This window comes from Nycticebus coucang, chromosome 17, assembly GCF_027406575.1.
Source record: "Nycticebus coucang isolate mNycCou1 chromosome 17, mNycCou1.pri, whole genome shotgun sequence".
In the NCBI taxonomy this organism is placed as follows: Eukaryota; Metazoa; Chordata; class Mammalia; order Primates; family Lorisidae; genus Nycticebus; species Nycticebus coucang.
In genome coordinates, this window is record NC_069796.1 from 31,194,654 (window position 1) to 31,211,173 (window position 16,520).

At 43.9% G+C, this 16,520-nt stretch overlaps 1 protein-coding gene across 1 annotated transcript in view; it reads left to right on the plus strand.

The window, feature by feature from the left end:
* Positions 1-1,126: 1,126 nt before the first annotated feature.
* Positions 1,127-16,520, plus strand: part of HSPA4 (heat shock protein family A (Hsp70) member 4) — a 65,902-nt gene continuing 50,508 nt past the window's right edge. Inside the window, exon 1 of the mRNA XM_053567194.1 lies at positions 1,127-1,510. Coding sequence (XP_053423169.1) covers positions 1,404-1,510 — 107 coding nt within the window. The 5' untranslated portion in view covers positions 1,127-1,403. The remainder of the gene's footprint in view (positions 1,511-16,520) is intronic.

Below are 16,520 nucleotides of genomic sequence, written 5' to 3' on the forward strand. Positions count from 1 at the left end.
CCCACACAAGAGAAAAACTCAATTTAATTCAAGTTGGGGGCAGCGGGTAGGAAGGAAGAGGGAGACTGGTGTGTCTCGCCTAATAGGCGCAAGGGTAGATGGCACACCTGAGTGCCGGCACAACTGTAACAGGGACCTTACCTAACAAACGCAAACAATGTAACCTGGTTGTACCGTCATATTAATCTGAAATTGAAAAACAAAATTAAAGAAAAATAAGAAAAATCACAAATATTTGAAAACGAGAAACCAAAACATATTACTGGAGACTTGGAGATTGAGATTCACTTTCTGAGCTCTCTTGGCAATTTATCAGCAATGCTTCCGCAGAGTTGCCTCATGGTTTCAAGCTGACTTCCCCTATTCACCTGGAGCACTCCATGACTCTCAGCAACCCCCTGCTCTTCCAGAAGCCCATGCAAGTGAGGTGCCCTGAAGCTTAAGATTCATCAACTTCACGTAAACCTGGAACTATCCGGTCTGCGTGGACGTTCCAGGCTAACTAGGGTATTATCTGTCTTTGTGTACTTTGCACCCACCTTAGGGGCAAGGGCTTGAAACGTGTTGGGCACTTAAAACTCCTGCAGGGCCCTCACCTCAGTTTGATAAAAGGACACAAGCGGTTCAGAGGACAGTGCGACAAAGATGATGCCTGTGCTCTTTTATCGGCAGAGCCCGACGTAAGGCCCGGCTGAAGGCCGCTTCCAATAAGGCCTTTTCTCCTACCGGCCAATCTACCGTGAGGAGAGAAGAGCATTCTGCGGAATTTGATCAGCTCGCGTTCACATTTTGGGAGCCAAACAAACAGAAGGTGGCAGGAGACCCTGCCACCGGAAGTTTCTTTAAGAAAAAATCGGCGGAAATAGTGCGCAGTACTTCCTTAAACTACTGCCCCGAACTCGCTCCACTACTTTCTTCCGGAAGGGGAAGTGCTCTGCTGTGCAGCGCCTCTGCGGCGGGTTCCGTGCGCAGGCTCATTTGGCCAGCTGTGCTTCCAAGCCAATCTTTTAGCCGACCCTTTTCATTTTCTCGTGCCAGAACGTGACGTACCTTTACGTATCTGGGGGCGGGACCTCAGGGAGAAAGAGTCTGAACCCGGGTATCGCGAGAACATTCTGTTCTTTCGTAGTTCTCGCGCTGCGGCTCTGCCCGCGTCCCAACGAGATCCTTCGAGATCTTCTCCGCCCCCGCTACCGGCGACTCTTCTGTGGCCGTTGAGCTGGAGCCGGCCTGAGAAGCGCCCTTGGTTGTGGTCTCCCAGCCAAGAACCTAGGCGCTCGCGTAGACGCTTCCCATTAGCTCCAGTCCCTCGGCCCACGCGGCCCGCTCTCCACGCGCTAGCCCCGCCGGGGTCCGTGTCCTGTCTCGGCAGCCGGACCCGGGCCCGAGCCGTAGCCGGCGCCATGTCGGTGGTGGGCATAGACCTGGGCTTCCAGAGCTGCTACGTCGCTGTGGCACGCGCCGGCGGCATCGAGACTATCGCCAATGAGTATAGCGACCGCTGCACGCCGTAAGTGTGGGCCGCGCCGGCCGCGCGCGCGGGGGTGAGGAGGTAGCGTTTGTCCCATTCTGTGACCCTCGCGGTTTGGAGATGGGAGCCCGAGGAGTCATCTTCCGAGCGGAGGCCTCAGTGGGTTAGGGGACCCCCACTGGATGCCAGGTCGCTAATGGCAGCCACCTGCCTCGAGCATGGCGCGAGGTCTTTTTATGGTGGCCCGTGGGCCGAACTAAGGCATTCGGCCGGTACTCAGGCCCGCGGAAAGCACGAATAGGAACTGGAAGGAAGTCAGGCTTAGGACGTACTGTGGGTCGAGAATCTTTTTCTAGAGACAAGAGACCAGGCCCAGGGCGTACTGACCTTTCTTGAGCCGAACACAGAGCTCAGAACTTTGCATGTAGCAGGCACTTAAAAGTTGAATTGAACAGGTTCTGGGGATTGCTGGCTGCAAGACAGTGGAGTGGTCTGAGTCCCACGTGAGTGGGGGTGGGGTACCGCCCAAGAGAGGGAGCTGGCTCACCCGAGGCTCAGGTTCCGGATGGACCTGGGATGTCGTGATTGGATGGTTCTAGTAGAGATCAGAAAGGGAGTTGATAAAATCTGTCCTCTCAATCTTTGCATTGGCTTTTGTTTTCCATAAGGTTTCAGGATATTGGACTATGTTGGGTCATTCTCTGCTATCTTTATTCCTTAATACCGTTGCACTTTCATCTTAATACATTCCACCCGGAATGTTGGCCTCAATTCTTAATGACCTGGGGCTCACTTTGACCTCTGGAACCTGTAGTAAGTTTAGGGAGCAATATCGACACAACTTAAAAAATAAAGTGAGTCACTCACATCTTTTAATTGGTTAGGGTAAGAGTCTCTCTTTCTCTTTTTTTTTTAAAGCCAGAATCTCACTCTGTTGCCCTTGGTAGAGTGCCGTGGTGTCGTAGCAACACAGAAGACTAAAACGCTGGGGCTCAAGCGATCCTTTTTCCTCAGCATTCTGAGTAATTGGGACTACGGGTACCCACCGTGATGCCCGGCTCGTTTTTCTGGTTTTAGTACAGACAAGGTCTCTGGCTCTTGCTCAGGCTGGTCTCCAACTCCTGAGCTCAAGCAATCCACTCACCCCTGGGCCTCCCAGAGTGCTAGGATTACAGGCATGAGCCACTGTGCCCAGCTCTGCTGAGTATGTTTACAGTCTTAATAGCTTTATTGAAGTATAACACATACTGTACAGTTCACTCATTTGAATTGTACAAGTCAGTGGTTTTTAAGTGTAGTCACAAAATAGTGCAACCATTCCCCACATTCAATTTTATTTATTTATTTTTTGAGACAGAGTCTGACTATTGCCCTCGGTAGAGTGCTGTGGTGTCACACCTCACAGCAACCTCCAGCTCTTGGGCTTAGGCTATTCTTTTGCCTCAGCCTCCTGAGTAGCTGGGACTACAGGCGCCCGCCACAAGGCCCAGCTATTTTTTGTTGCCATTTGGCTGGGGCCGGGTTGGAACCCACCACCCTCAGTATATGGGACCGACGCCCTACTCACTGAGCCACAGGTTCTGCCCACCACATTCAATTTTAGAGCATTTTCATTATTTCCCCCCAAACCTCTGTACCCATTGGCAGCCAAACTATTTTCTTCTTTGTTTATAGTTTTAAAACAATGGGTATTTTAATTTGCATTTCCAGGGAAATCTATGGTGCACTAAAGGTTTTTAATAGCATTAAAGTTAAGCATTTTATTTTATTTACTTATTTTCGAGACAGTTTCACTTTGTTGCCCTGGGTAGAGTGCTATGGTGTGGTAGCTCACAGCAACCTCAAACTCTTGTGCTCAAGCAGTTCTTTTGCCTCAGCCTCCCGAGTAGCTGGGACTATAGGTATTTGCCACAACACCTGGCTATTTTTAGAGGCAGGGTCTAGCTCTTGCTTAGAACCTGTAAGCTCAGGCAATCCACCTGCCTCAGCCTCCCAAAGTGCTAGGATTACAGGTGTGAGCCACCTCGCCTGGCCCTAAAGTTTAAGCATTTTAGCATTAATTTACTTTTTGATACTGACCTCTTCACTGGATTGTAGTTTCCTTCATCTGTAAAGATAGTCTCCCCAAGTAATTAAAAAGCACTGAATTAATTTTAGCAGCTTGCTCCATTCCTGCCTAAAATTGAACATACTTTAGCTCCAAAGGGGACACAGGAACAGAATCTCAAATAATTGGGAAGAACAGTGTTTTTTTTTTTGTGACCCTTGGTAGAGTGCTGTGGTGTCACAGCTGACAGCAACCTCCAACTCTTGGGCTTAAGTGATCTCTTGCTTCAGCCTCCCAAGTAGCTGGCACTGCAGGCACCTGCCACAACGCCCGAACATTTTTTGTTGCAGTTGTCATTGATGTTTAGCTGGCCTGGGCCGGTTTCTTTTTTTTTTTTTTTTGTAGAGGCAGAGTCTCACTGTACCGCCCTGGGGTAGAGTGCCATAGCGTCACACGGCTTACAGCAACCTCCAACTCTTGGGCTTACGCGATTCTCTTGCCTCAGCCTCCCAAGCAGCTGGGACTACAGGCCCCTGCCACAATGCCCGGCTAATTTTTTTGTTGCAGTTTGGCCAGGGCTAGGTTTGAACTCACCACCCTCGGCATATGGGGCCGGCGCCCTACTCACTGAGCCACAGCCGCCGCCCCCTGGGCCGGTTTCAAACCCATCAGCCTTGGTGTATATGGCTGGCGCTGTAAGCACTGTGCTGTGGGTGTCGAGCCCAGAAGAGAAGTGTTCTTGTCCTTTATTTCTTTTAGATTATTACTACGTGCTCCTATATTCTTGTACACAGCAGCTACAGAAGTAGTTATACCATGAATTCTATTCTTTGAAAATTGTTTAAGATGCAAAATTTTATCCTCCCTGATGGCATTTAAGTTTCAAAGATTAAGTGATATGTGGCCCCTATGCACCTTGTAAGTGTCATAAGAAAATACCATTTAAATTCTTTACAGAGAAAACATAAGAAAATTCATGTATTTTCCTTCTTATTTTCTATTAGTTTACTAGAGTGCTTTACATTGAAAGAATTTCTGAACTATGATTTGATTAACTTTGATTTCTGTGTTGGGAGTCTTGAACTAAATAGTAAATGGGGCAGAGACTGGGCACGGTGGGTCACACCTATAATCCTAGTACTTTGGGAGACTGAGGTGGGTGGATTGTTTGAGCTCAGGAGTTCAAGACCAGCCTAAGCAAGAGCGAGACGCTGTCTATTAAAAGTGGAAAACTGAGCCAAGAGGATCACTTGAACCCAAGAGTTGGAGGTTACCGTGAGCTATGACACTGCAGCACTCTACCAAGGGTGACAAAGTGAGACTCTGTCTCAAAAAAAAAGAAAAGAAAATGGAGGCGGAAAGTTTGATTTTTGTAGAGGTTATGGACAAATGGATTTGGATTTCATAGCTACCAAGAATGTATGATGTAGGTCTGTTTTACCGGGAGAATGAAAATAAGATGTGGAAGTACTTGTTTCAAATAGTTTGGTGTAGCAATCTGGATTCAGTTTTTGAGGAGCCAGTGCAGTCATAGTAGAAGAAACTCCTTTCCTTCAGTCTTGCTTTATTTTATTAGATATTGAGTGCCTCCAATATGGCAGCCATCGTGCTAAGCAGTGGGGGTAGTGTGGTGAACACATAAACAAGGTTATGCCATTGTGGACGTGGTTAGTGGAAAAAGCCAGATGGTAGACAAAAGTATGTGGTACTTACTGTGGTAAAGGATAAGATGGAAAAGTACAGAATATGATGAAAGCATAATAGGGATATTTAATTTAAGTAGGATATCCAGTGGAGATGGAAGTTGCTCTAACACAAGGGTTCTCAACCTTTCTAATGCCGCAGTGTTTTTTAATTGTTAAAAGGGGGTCTCTTGGGGTGGTGCCTGTGGCTGAAGGAGTGGCGCTGGCCCTATGTACCGAAGGTGGTGGGTTCAAACCTGGCCCCGGCCAAAAAAAAATTTAAAAAAGGGGTCTCAACCCACAGGTTGAGAACCGCTGCTAACAGAAGTGTTATTTGAGGCCTGGAGGGACTAGTAGGAGAATGGTGGAGATTATGGTGAGTTTGAAGTTATGTAGGCAGAAGGAGCAGCTAGTAGGAAGACCTGAGGTAAGAAGAGCTTGGAATATTTGACAGATTGAAGTGGCGTTAAGATGAATCTGGGGCCTTAGGCAGGACCCACTAGGTTATGGCAGGGCCTTGTATCATATTGAGGATTTTTTGGTAGGTGAAGTGGGACGTGATGCTGTTCATGTTTTAAAAATGTGATTGGTTTTCGTGTGGAGAATGGGTTTATTTGAGAAGGGCAAGAGAGAAGTAGGTGTGGAGGCTGTTGGGATATTGATTACAAATGGGAATTGTTGGTTTCTACTAGTGGGAGAGAAGTGTGTGGCTTGAGATAAACTTTGGATTTTTTTTTCTTCTTTTTTCTGAGAAAGAGTCTCAAGTTGTTGCCCTGGGTAGAGTGCCATGGCGTCACCATATAGCTTACAGCAACCTTCAACTCTTGGGCTCAAGCGATCCTCTTGCCTCAATTTTTCTATTAGAAAGACCCGGGGCTCGCGTTTGCTCAGGCTGGTCTTGAACTCCTGAATTTAAGCATTCCACCAGCCTCGGCCTCCTACAGCACTACGATTACAGGCACGAGCCATTGTGTCTGGCCAATGTTTGGGATTTTTAATTATGAATCATTAGGTTGACTTTTTTTTTTTTTTTTATTGTTGGGGATTCATTGAGGGTACAATAAGCCAGGTTACACTAATTGCAATTGTTAGGTAAAGTCCCTCTTGCAATCATGTCTTGCCCCCAGAAAGTGTGACACACACCAGGGCCCCACTCCCCTCCCTCCGTCCCTCTTTCTGCTTTTCAACCTTAATTGTAGGTTGACATTTTTTTGACCATAGACATTGGAGTAAGACAGAAAACCTGTTTTTGTATTTAGTTGATTATAGTAGAAAGGGTATAACCTTAAAGCTGGAATAAAGATGTTACTAGACTGCCAGACATTACAGGAGCTAACTGGGCTGTAGTTTCCAAAATGAACTTGATTTTTTTTTTTTTTTTTTTTGTAGAGACAGAGTCTCACTTTATGGCCCTTGGTAGAGTGCCATGGCATCACACAGCTCACAGCAACCTCCAACTCCTGGGCTTAAGCGATTCTCTTGCCTCAGCCTCCCGAGTAGCTGGGACTACAGGCGCCTGCCACAATGCCCAGCTATTTTTTAGTTGCAGTTCAGCCGGGGCCGGGTTTGAACCCGCCACCCTCGGTATATGGGGCTGGTGCCTTACCGACTGAGCCACAGGTGCCGCCCATGAACTTGATTTTTAAAAAAAAATTTTTTTTGAGATAGAGTCTCACTGTCAACCTGAGTAGAGTGCTGTGGTGTCAGAGCTCACAGCACCCTCAAACTCTTGGGCTCACATGATCCTTTTGCCTCAGCCTCTGGAGTAGCTGGGATTATAGGCATCTGCCAAGAGGTCTGGCTAGTTTTTCTGTTTTTAGTAGAGGCAGGATCTTGCTCTTGCTCAGGCTGGTCTTGAACTCTACCAATCTACCTGCCTCAGCCTCCAGGTTGAGTATTACAGGCCATGAGCCACTGGGCTAGGCCCAAAAATGATCTTGAAATGAATTACTTATGATAATTTTGTGTGCAAATTATCATTTTCATGGACATGAAATAAAATAATAGGAATTTGAAGAGGTGAAACAGTCTATTCATAAACTGCCCTTGAGAGAGCAAAAGCTGAAAAATATGTATAGTTTCTGTGGGTAATTGGCAGATTGACATCTGGTTCTTTATTTGTGCAAGAAAAGTATTCCTCTTTGAAGTGAATGTAGTTCATGTTATGTAGCTCTAAATAAAGTAGCAGGTCTTTTGGATTGAAAGAAAAGTTGATTTGTTAACTAAAGCTTCAGTGCTTATATCAATTGCAGAGGTAATGAAAGTTGTTTCTTAGAATTATTTCAGAACTAAAATAACTTGTATACAAAAGTGGCAGAAGTGGGTGGCGCCTGTGGCTCAGTGAGTAGGGCGCCGGCCCCATATGCCGAGGGTGGTGGGTTCAAACCTAGCCCCGGCCAAACTGCAACCAAAAAAAAAAAAAAAAAAAAAATAGCCGGGCGTTGTGGTGGGCGCCTGTAGTCCCAGCTGCTCAGGAGGCTGAGACAAGAGAATCGCGTAAGCCCAAGAGTTAGAGGTTGCTGTAAGCTGTGTGATGCCATGGCACTCTACCAAGGGCGGTACAGTGAGACTCTGTCTCTACCAAAAAAAAAAAAAAAGGTGGCAGAAGTAATTCACAGGAACTTTGTCATTAGGTTCCAAATTGGGTTTCCTAAATTAAAATATATCATTTTTTAAGAGGCAGAGTCTACCTCTGAACTCAGGAGCTCAAGCAGTCCTCCTTCCTGCCTCAACCTCCCGACTTGCTGGAACTACAGCTGCATGCCATCACGCCCAGCTAATAACCTTTTTATTATTTTTGTAGAGATGTGGTCTTAATATGTTGTTCAGGCTGGTCTTGAGCTCTTGACTTCAAGTGACCTCCCAAGTGCTGAATACAGGCTTGAACCATTGTGCCTGGCAAGAATTTTTGTTCTTACTTAATAAAGTATTTGTTTGCTGAAGCAGTAAAAACACTAAAATAAAATTTTCTCCTTTTGATTATTTGCTGTTTGTGCTGTATTCTTCCACACCTTTTTCTTCACTTCTGCAAGTATATGGGTAGGTTGTGTGTATTTAAGTAAAGTTTATATTATATTTTAGACATTTTCCAAAGTCACTATGAATTTATCTTCTTAAATACATAATATTCCATATTATGGCTGTAACATTTTTTCTTCAAACAGGTTTTAATTTTTTGCTGTTAAAAATAGCACTTTATCAAATAGCCTTGTATATATATGTTAACATGTTAATGCTTTTATTTTTGTTGGATAGATTTCCAGAAGTGAAATTGTTAGGGGGAAAAGATACACTGTATATGTTTAAAGATTCAGTAATCTTCCAGGATATTTAATTGAAGGGATTAAAGTTTGAGAGATTAATTTGTGTCAGGAACATAATTGATTTCTCTACCTCCTTGAAAGTTATGAGGATTATAAAGAGTTAAAACTGTATAATGCATACGTTTTTTCTTGACTTAGTGCTTAGAATAGTGCTTGTCATATAGTAAATGTAGTATTTGCTAGTGTTGGTGTTACTTTTTGTGTTTTATTATATCTGAGATAAGAGTCTCACTCTGTTGCTTCAGGCCAGAGTGCACTGGCATCAGCCTAGCTCACAGCAATCTTAAATTTTTGAGCTCATGTGATCCTCCTTCCTCAGTCTTCTGAGTAGCTGGGTTCCTGGTCTAAGACCCAGCTAATTTATTCCATATTTAGTAGAGCTAGGCTCTTACTCTTGCTCAGGCTGGTTTCGAACTCCTGAGCTCAAGCAAGCAATCCTCGTGTGGTGTTGGCCTCCCAGAGGGCTAGGATATTAGATGTAAGCCACCATGCACCCCATCTATTTTTTTTTTTTTTTTTTTTGGCGGCAGTATGGTTCTGTTGCTCAGGCTAAAGTGCATTGTACTTACTGCAACCTCAAACGCCTGGCCTCAAGTGGTTCTCCTGCCTTAGCCTCCCAGGTAGCTGAGACTACAGGCTAGAACCATTATGCTTGGCTCATTTTTCTATTTTTAGTGGAGACGGGTCTCACACTTGCTCAGTTGGTCTTGTATTAATGCTTTTTATTATTGGATTATAAGGACAGTAAAATAAAATCTATGAAAGTTTAGTTTTTGGATTCTACAACTGTGCGTACCTTTTATTTTAGTGATTGAGGAATTTGCTGAGTTTTGGGAACTGTAGATGTCAAAAATACGAGTTATTGGTCTGTTTGGTATCAACTCTTTTTGGTAGTTTCTAGTTCATGAGTAAGGCAGTAACCAGAGAATACTGATTAATGCAGTATCCATTTTCATGCCAGTTTTGCCTATAGGTTTTATTTGATAGCCTAATTGTGGACTATCAAATGTTCTCTGAAAAGCTCATTTTCTTCTATTATTTAAGAAACTGAATTGAAACAACAGTTGTTGTAATATCCTTAAAGTAGTTCTACAAACACTTATAAACATCACACTGTACCATTTAAGGATCTTTTCCAGTTGCAGCAGTTCATAATACCGTATCAGAATGTGCATAAATATTTGGTCACTAGTATCCTTTACGCAGGAAAGGGAGAACAATGGTATTCTTTGGCTGAAAAAGGATACAATTTCTAGGACATAAAGATTAGAACAGAGGAATCTTGAGCTTGATTTGACTTAACTTCCTGTAATGTCAACCTGTGATTTAGAATGGAGGAAAAGTGTTATCAAACAGCAAGTGTGAGTACTTCTTATGGTTAGCAGCATTGACTTGGTGTTTTGTGTAGTGTAAAGTATAAATAAAGATTCCTGTTGTCCAGAGATATAACTACCCCAGGTGAAAATATGAATGACATAAAGCAACAGTAAATAGAATAAGAGTTTAATTATGGACACGTTTACATAGTATACACTTAAAATACCATGTTTAAAGGGGAAGAAGGTATTGGGGTGGGGGCTAGATGAGGAAAGGCTGGAGTGGGATTTGAGCAGAGAGGATTAGAATACATGGAGGGGCAGATTGAGACAGTCAGGTATAAAAGTAGGAATGAATTTAATAGTTCAGCAGTATAAGAGTATGTATGAGATTTGAAGTCTGTTAGTCCTGATAATTTTTTTTTTTTTTTTGAGACAACCTCAAGCTGTTGCCCTGGGTAGAGTGCCGTGACATCATAGCTCACAGCAACCTCTAACTCCTGGGCTCAAGTGATTCTCCTGCCTCTACCTCCCAAATAGCTGGGACTACAGGCGCCCACCACAATGCCCGGGTGTTTTTTTGGTTGCAGCTGTCATTGTTGTTTGGTGGGCCTGGGCTGGATTCGAATCTGCCAGCTCAGGTGTATGTGGCTGGTGCCTTCGCCACTTGAGCCACAGGCGCGGAGCCAGTAATTTTTTTTTTTTTTTTTTTGAGACAGAGTCTCAGTATGTTGCCCTTGGTAGACTGCTGTGACATCATAGCTCACAGGAACCACCAACTCTTGGGCTTAAGTGATTCTCTTGCCTCAGTCTCCCAAGTAGCTGAGACTACACCTGCCCACCACAACACCTGGCTATTTTTTTTTTTTTTTTTTGTAGTTGTTACTGTTTAGCTGGTCCAGGCGGGTTTGAACCTGCCAGCCTGAGTGTATACGTCTGGCACCTTAACTACTGAGCATAGGTGCTGAGCCCTAAGATTGATATATATATATATATATATATATATATATTTTTTTTTTTTTTTTTTTTTTTTTTGAGACAGAGAGTGTTACTTTGTCACACATTGGTAGAGTGCTGTGGCGTCACTGCTCACAGCAACCTCAAACTCTTGGGCTCAGGTGATGCCTCAGCCACTGGAGTAGCTGGGACTATAGACACCTGCCACATTGCCGGGCTTTTTTAAGAAATGTGGTCTTCCTCTTGCACAGGATGATTTTGAACTCCTGAGTTCAAGTAATCCACCTGTTTCAGCCTCCCAGAGTGCTAGGATGATAGGCATGAGCCACTGCGCCCTGCCTAATGGTATATTTTTGTATAATGCTAATATTTTATTATTTCTCATGTGCCATTCTCTGATATAAACCCTTTAAAAATGAATTATCAGGCTTGGTGCCCATAGTACAGTGGTTATGGTGCAAGCCACCTGCACTGAGCCTGGTGAGTTCAAGCCCAGACCTGGCCAGCTAAAAACAATGACAACTGCAACAAAATAGTTGGGCGTTGTGGCGGGTGCCTGTAGTCCCAGCTTCTTGGGAGACTGAGGCAAGAGAATCCCTTGAGCCCAAGAGTTGGAGGTTGCTGTGAGTTGTGACACTATAGCACTCTACCGAGGGCAACATAATGAGATTCGATCTCAAAAAAAAAAAAAAAAAAAATCATCAAATTTTATCTGTAGCAGTCCTCTGAGATGTGCTGTAATTTTAGAGGTGAGCAGATTAAATCTCAGATTAAACAAAGATGACACAGCTAAAAAGACAGAAGGATTTGGACAGTCTCAGATTGTGTGATTCTGGAGCCTGAGGTCTTTTAGTTGGATTTTTATGTAACTTTTAAATTTTATTTATTTATTTATTTATAGACGGAGTCTCACTTTGTCGCCCCTGATAAAGTGCCAATGTGTCATAGCTCATAGCAACCTCAGACTCCGGCTCAAGTAATTCTCTTGTCTCAGCCTCCCAAGTAGCTGAGTGTCCAATAAAGCACTCAGCACTCTAAAACTGTAGAGTGCTGTAGCAGACTATAAGTGCCTGCCACAATGCCTGGGTAGTTTTAGAGGTGGGGGTCTCCCTCTGGCTCATGCTGGTCTCGGACCTGTAAGCTCAGGCAATCCACCTGCCTTGGCCTTCCAGAGTGCTAAGATTACAGGGCCACAGGGCTGGGCCACCACGCCCAGCCCTAGAACGTTTTTTAGGTGTAAGAATTATGTAGTGATATTGGTGATTTTTGTTTTATGTGGTAGGAGAAGGGTAAAATTTCTTCCTGTACTGCAAAAGTTAGGTCTTTTTTGAGGGTTTAGTAGCTATATTATTTTTTTATTTTTATTTTTATTTTTTGTAGAGACAGTCTCACTTTATGGCCCTCGGTAGAGTGCCGTGGCCTCACACAGCTCACAGCAACCTCCAACTCCTGGGCTTAAGGTGATTCTCTTGCCTAGGCCTCCTGAGTAGCTGGGACTACAGGCACCCGCCACAATGCCCGGCTATTTTTTGGTTGCAGTTTGGCCGGGGCCGGGTTTGAACCCACCACCCTCGGTATATGGGGCCCGCACCTTACCGACTGAGCCATAGGCGCCGTCCCTAGTTGGTATATTATTATATGGTAAAGATTGAAGTTCCATCAATGACATTCCATTCCTTTGTGAGAAGTTGGGAACTATTTGCAGTGTGTATGTGTAGTCCAAGAAAAAGGAGGATGAGTAATTTGAACTGAGACAAACATTTATTTGGCTCTTTCAGATGTATGAAACACTTTCTATTTTGTTAAGAATGCAGATATAGAGTTTTAAAGTAAGAGGAGAATATTGACTAGAGCAGTATTGTTTAGGGAACGTTACTCTAGGAGATACTGTTCTGTCCAATAGAACTTTCTGTGATGATGGAAATGTTCTCTTGACAGTATTGTCCAAAATAGTAGTCACAAGCCAAGCTTAGCTGTTGAACACTTCAGTCAGTGGATTGAAGAATTGACTTTTAAATTTTAATTTTAAATAATTTAAATTTAAATAGTCGCTAGTGGCTACTTTATTTATTTTTTGAGACAGAGTCTCACTATGTCGCCCTCCTGTGAGCTGTAGTGTCACAGCTCACAGCAACCGTGAACTCTTGGGCTTAAGTGATTCTCTTGCCTCAGCCTCCCAAGTAGCTGGGACTACAGGCGCCCGCCACAATTCGTGGTTACTTATTGGACAGGGCGTGTTTATAACCTTATACTTCAAATTTTGTTAAATTATATATTGAGTTCTGGTATGCACATCTACAACTGACAGTACTGAAACAGCTTACACTTTCACATGCAGTGCATGCTGGTGTTTTGTATTTAAGTTGTGCATGACTTTTCCAGTGCCCCAGTTGATTTTAAGACTCATGCATAGGTTGTGCTTTATGGTTTATAAAACACTGTTTTAGAGGGGAAAACAAATATGCATTCATGATGCAATTTAATTTGTGGTCATTGCAAAGTAGAAATTAAGTCAAGTCCACTAAGCTTTAAGAGATAGAAATATTTAATTTGTATTTGGGGAAGTTGGATTGGAAAGGCTATAGACAAAATGGGCTCTATTCTGGAGAAGAAATGAAGGACCAGGGCGTGTCAGCTGTGAAAAGTGGCATGAACAAAGCAGAAACATTGAGACTTTATCCAACTTTGGTTGGCTCCCTATGTGGGTGAGATACAGTTGGAAAATATTTTGCCGTTGGTTTAGAGAGGCCTTAGGTTCTATAATAACGAATTGGAGCTTTATTTGTTAGTTGGTTTTGTCTGGAAGGTAATTAGAAGCTAGACAGCTTTGGTGTTACTGAGGTGGAATGGAGAATTAACACTTAAATAGGACTTACAGGACAATTGGGAACATTAATGTCTTTTATCCTTAAAGCTAGTAATTGTTTTGAGGAGATGATTTTTTTTTTTTTAAGGCTGCAGGAAACAACAGAAGATAAATAACTTTTGCCTTTTTAATTTTTTTTTTTTGAGACAGTCTCACTTGGTCACCCTTGGTAGAGTGCTGTGGCATCATAGCTCACAGTAGCCTCAAACTCTTGGGTTTAAGTGATTCTCTGCTACAATGCCTGTTTAGTTTTAGAGACGGGTGGGTCTCAAACCTGTGAGCTCAATTTACCCGCCTTGGCCTCCCAAGTGTTAGGATTACAGGCATGAGCCACTGCACCCGGCCAGTAGGATGTACCTTAAAAGATGTACCTTAAAAGCTGGGCAGGGTGGCTCACGCCTGTAAGTAACACCAGCACTCTTAGAGGCCATGGTGGGTGGGTGGTCTGATCTCATGGGTTCGAGACCGGTCTGAGCTAGAACGAGACCCCGTTTCTAAAAATAGCTGGGTGCTGTGGCCGGTGCCTGTAGTCCCAGCTACTTGGAAGACTGAGGCAAGTGAATAGTGCTTAAGCCCAAGAGTTTGAGGTGGATGTGGCACTCTGAGGGTGAAAAAGTGTCTCTCTCTGTCAAAAAAGAAAAGAAAAGGATGTGCCTTAAAAATTCAGATCTGGTGGTTTTTAGAAAGATGTATGTTTGTCAATTATTAGGCTTAGGCTAGGCAGTGTTTCTGAGGTGGAGAGAGTAAACAGGGTGGGTTAAGATTACTTTGGACATGGGCGGCGCCTGTGGCTCAGTGAGTAGGGCGCCGGCCCCATATGCCGAGGGTGGCGGGTTCAAACCCAGCCCCGGCCAGACTGCAACAAAAAAAAAAAATAGCCGGGCATTGTGGCGGGCGCCTGTAGTCCCAGCTGCTTGGGAGGCTGAGGCAAGAGAATCGCGTAGGCCCAAGAGTTAGAGGTTGCTGTGAGCCGTGTGACGCCACGGCTCTCTACCGGAGGGCGGTACAGTGAGACTCTGTCTCTACAAAAAAAAAAAAAAAAAAAGATTACTTTGGACAGTTTCCTAATGGGCAGTGTGGGCTCTAAGAGGAGAGAGATTGAAGTACTACAGAGATTTAAAAAAAAAAAAAAAAACTAAGCTGGGCGTGGTGGCTCGCGCTTGTAATTCTAGCACTCTGGGAGGCTGCGGCAGGTGGATTGCCTGAGCTCATGAGCGAGACCTGGTCTTGAAAAATAGCTGGGTGTTGTGATGGGTGCCTGTTAGTCTCAGCTACTTGGGAAGCTGAGGCAAGAGAATTGCTTAAGCCAACGAGTTTGAGGTTGTTGTGAGCTGTGCCATGACACTCTATTGAGGGCTACAAAGTGAGACTCTGTCTCAAAAAAAAAAAAAAAAATTAAATACTAAATTGTTGGCATATTTACAGAAAGGCCAAGCTTGACTCCTGTGCTTTTGAGGGGCAACCTTCAACACTTAACTTTCTAGGTTCAGAGAGTTTAGGATTTGGAGTAATTCTGATGGGATCCCAGGCTTTGCCATGTTCTTCCCGCCAATTAATAAATAACTGGGCACAGCTGTCTTTAACTGCCCTGGGAGATGACTCACAGAGATTCTTAGCCCATTGGTCAGAAAGGGCCCAGAGAGACCCAGCATTCTGCTAGTTTTCACCGGCCAGTAAGTTTATGCAAATCAGACAGTTCTACTGAATTATTAGGTCATAGGTTATCTAGTGTAGTCAGAGGTTTTATATATATATATATATATTTTTTTTTTTAAGAAATGGGGTCTTGCTCTGTCACCCAGGCTCAAGTGCAGTGGTATTACCAGTAGCTCATAGTAACCTTACACTCCCTGGCATCAGGCCATCCTCCTTAAGCCTGCTGGGTAGTTGGGGCTACAGGCATATGCTACCACATAAGGCTAATTAAAAAAAAATCCCCCCTTCCCCCCCCCCAAGATAGGGTCTCACTCTCTTGCCCAGGATGGTCTCAAATTTTTGGCCTCAAGTGATTCTCCCACCTTGGCTTCCCTAAAGTGCCGGATTACAGGCATGAACCACTAAGAGGCCTTATTTTTAATCATTGTGCTGATTCGGAAGAACTAGAAGTTCAGGGAGGATAGAGAGCATTAAAGCTGGTATGTAAAGTATGGAGATACGGTCTAGAGTTCTGACTCTGTTGCTTTCGCTTTGCATGACACTGGATAAATTTACTAATACCTGTTTTTTTGGGGGGACAAAATCTTACTCTGTGCCCTGGTTAGAGTTGCTGTGGTGTTGTAGCTTACAGGAAACTCCTGAGCTCTGGCAATCCACATGCCTCAGCCTCTTAGAGTGCTAGGATTACAGGCCTGATCCACTGTGCCCAGCCACTAACACCTTTTTGGACTCAGTATCCTCTCCTTTAAAATGGTGCTTCTCGTGATTAAATGTCATAAGCAATTGATGCAATCCTAAGTAGTAGGAGGAAGAGAAGGCTTACTAGCTTGAGGGGGAAATGGACTCTGGGAAGAGTTTGTCTCAGGGTATTTTTTGGGTAATGTTGAGTGAATTTGATATGACAGGACAGGGGTTCTAGAGGGGTTAGAATGAAAACCAGGGGCCAAGATAACAAAAGCATTCACTCCAAGGTAACGTTTAAAGTTTAAATGCAGTGTTTTTTGCTTTCTTAAAAAAAATTTCAGATCAATATAAGGGTACAAACAATTAGGTTACATTGTTTGCATTTGTTAAAGTCTAAGTTATAGTTGAGTCCTTCACCCAAGAGGTGTGCCATATACCCCTACATCAGGTTTCAGTTTTGCCTTCTGAAAGAAGCAGCTAATAGACGAGATCAGCAGTGTATGAATTGGTGATTTAGA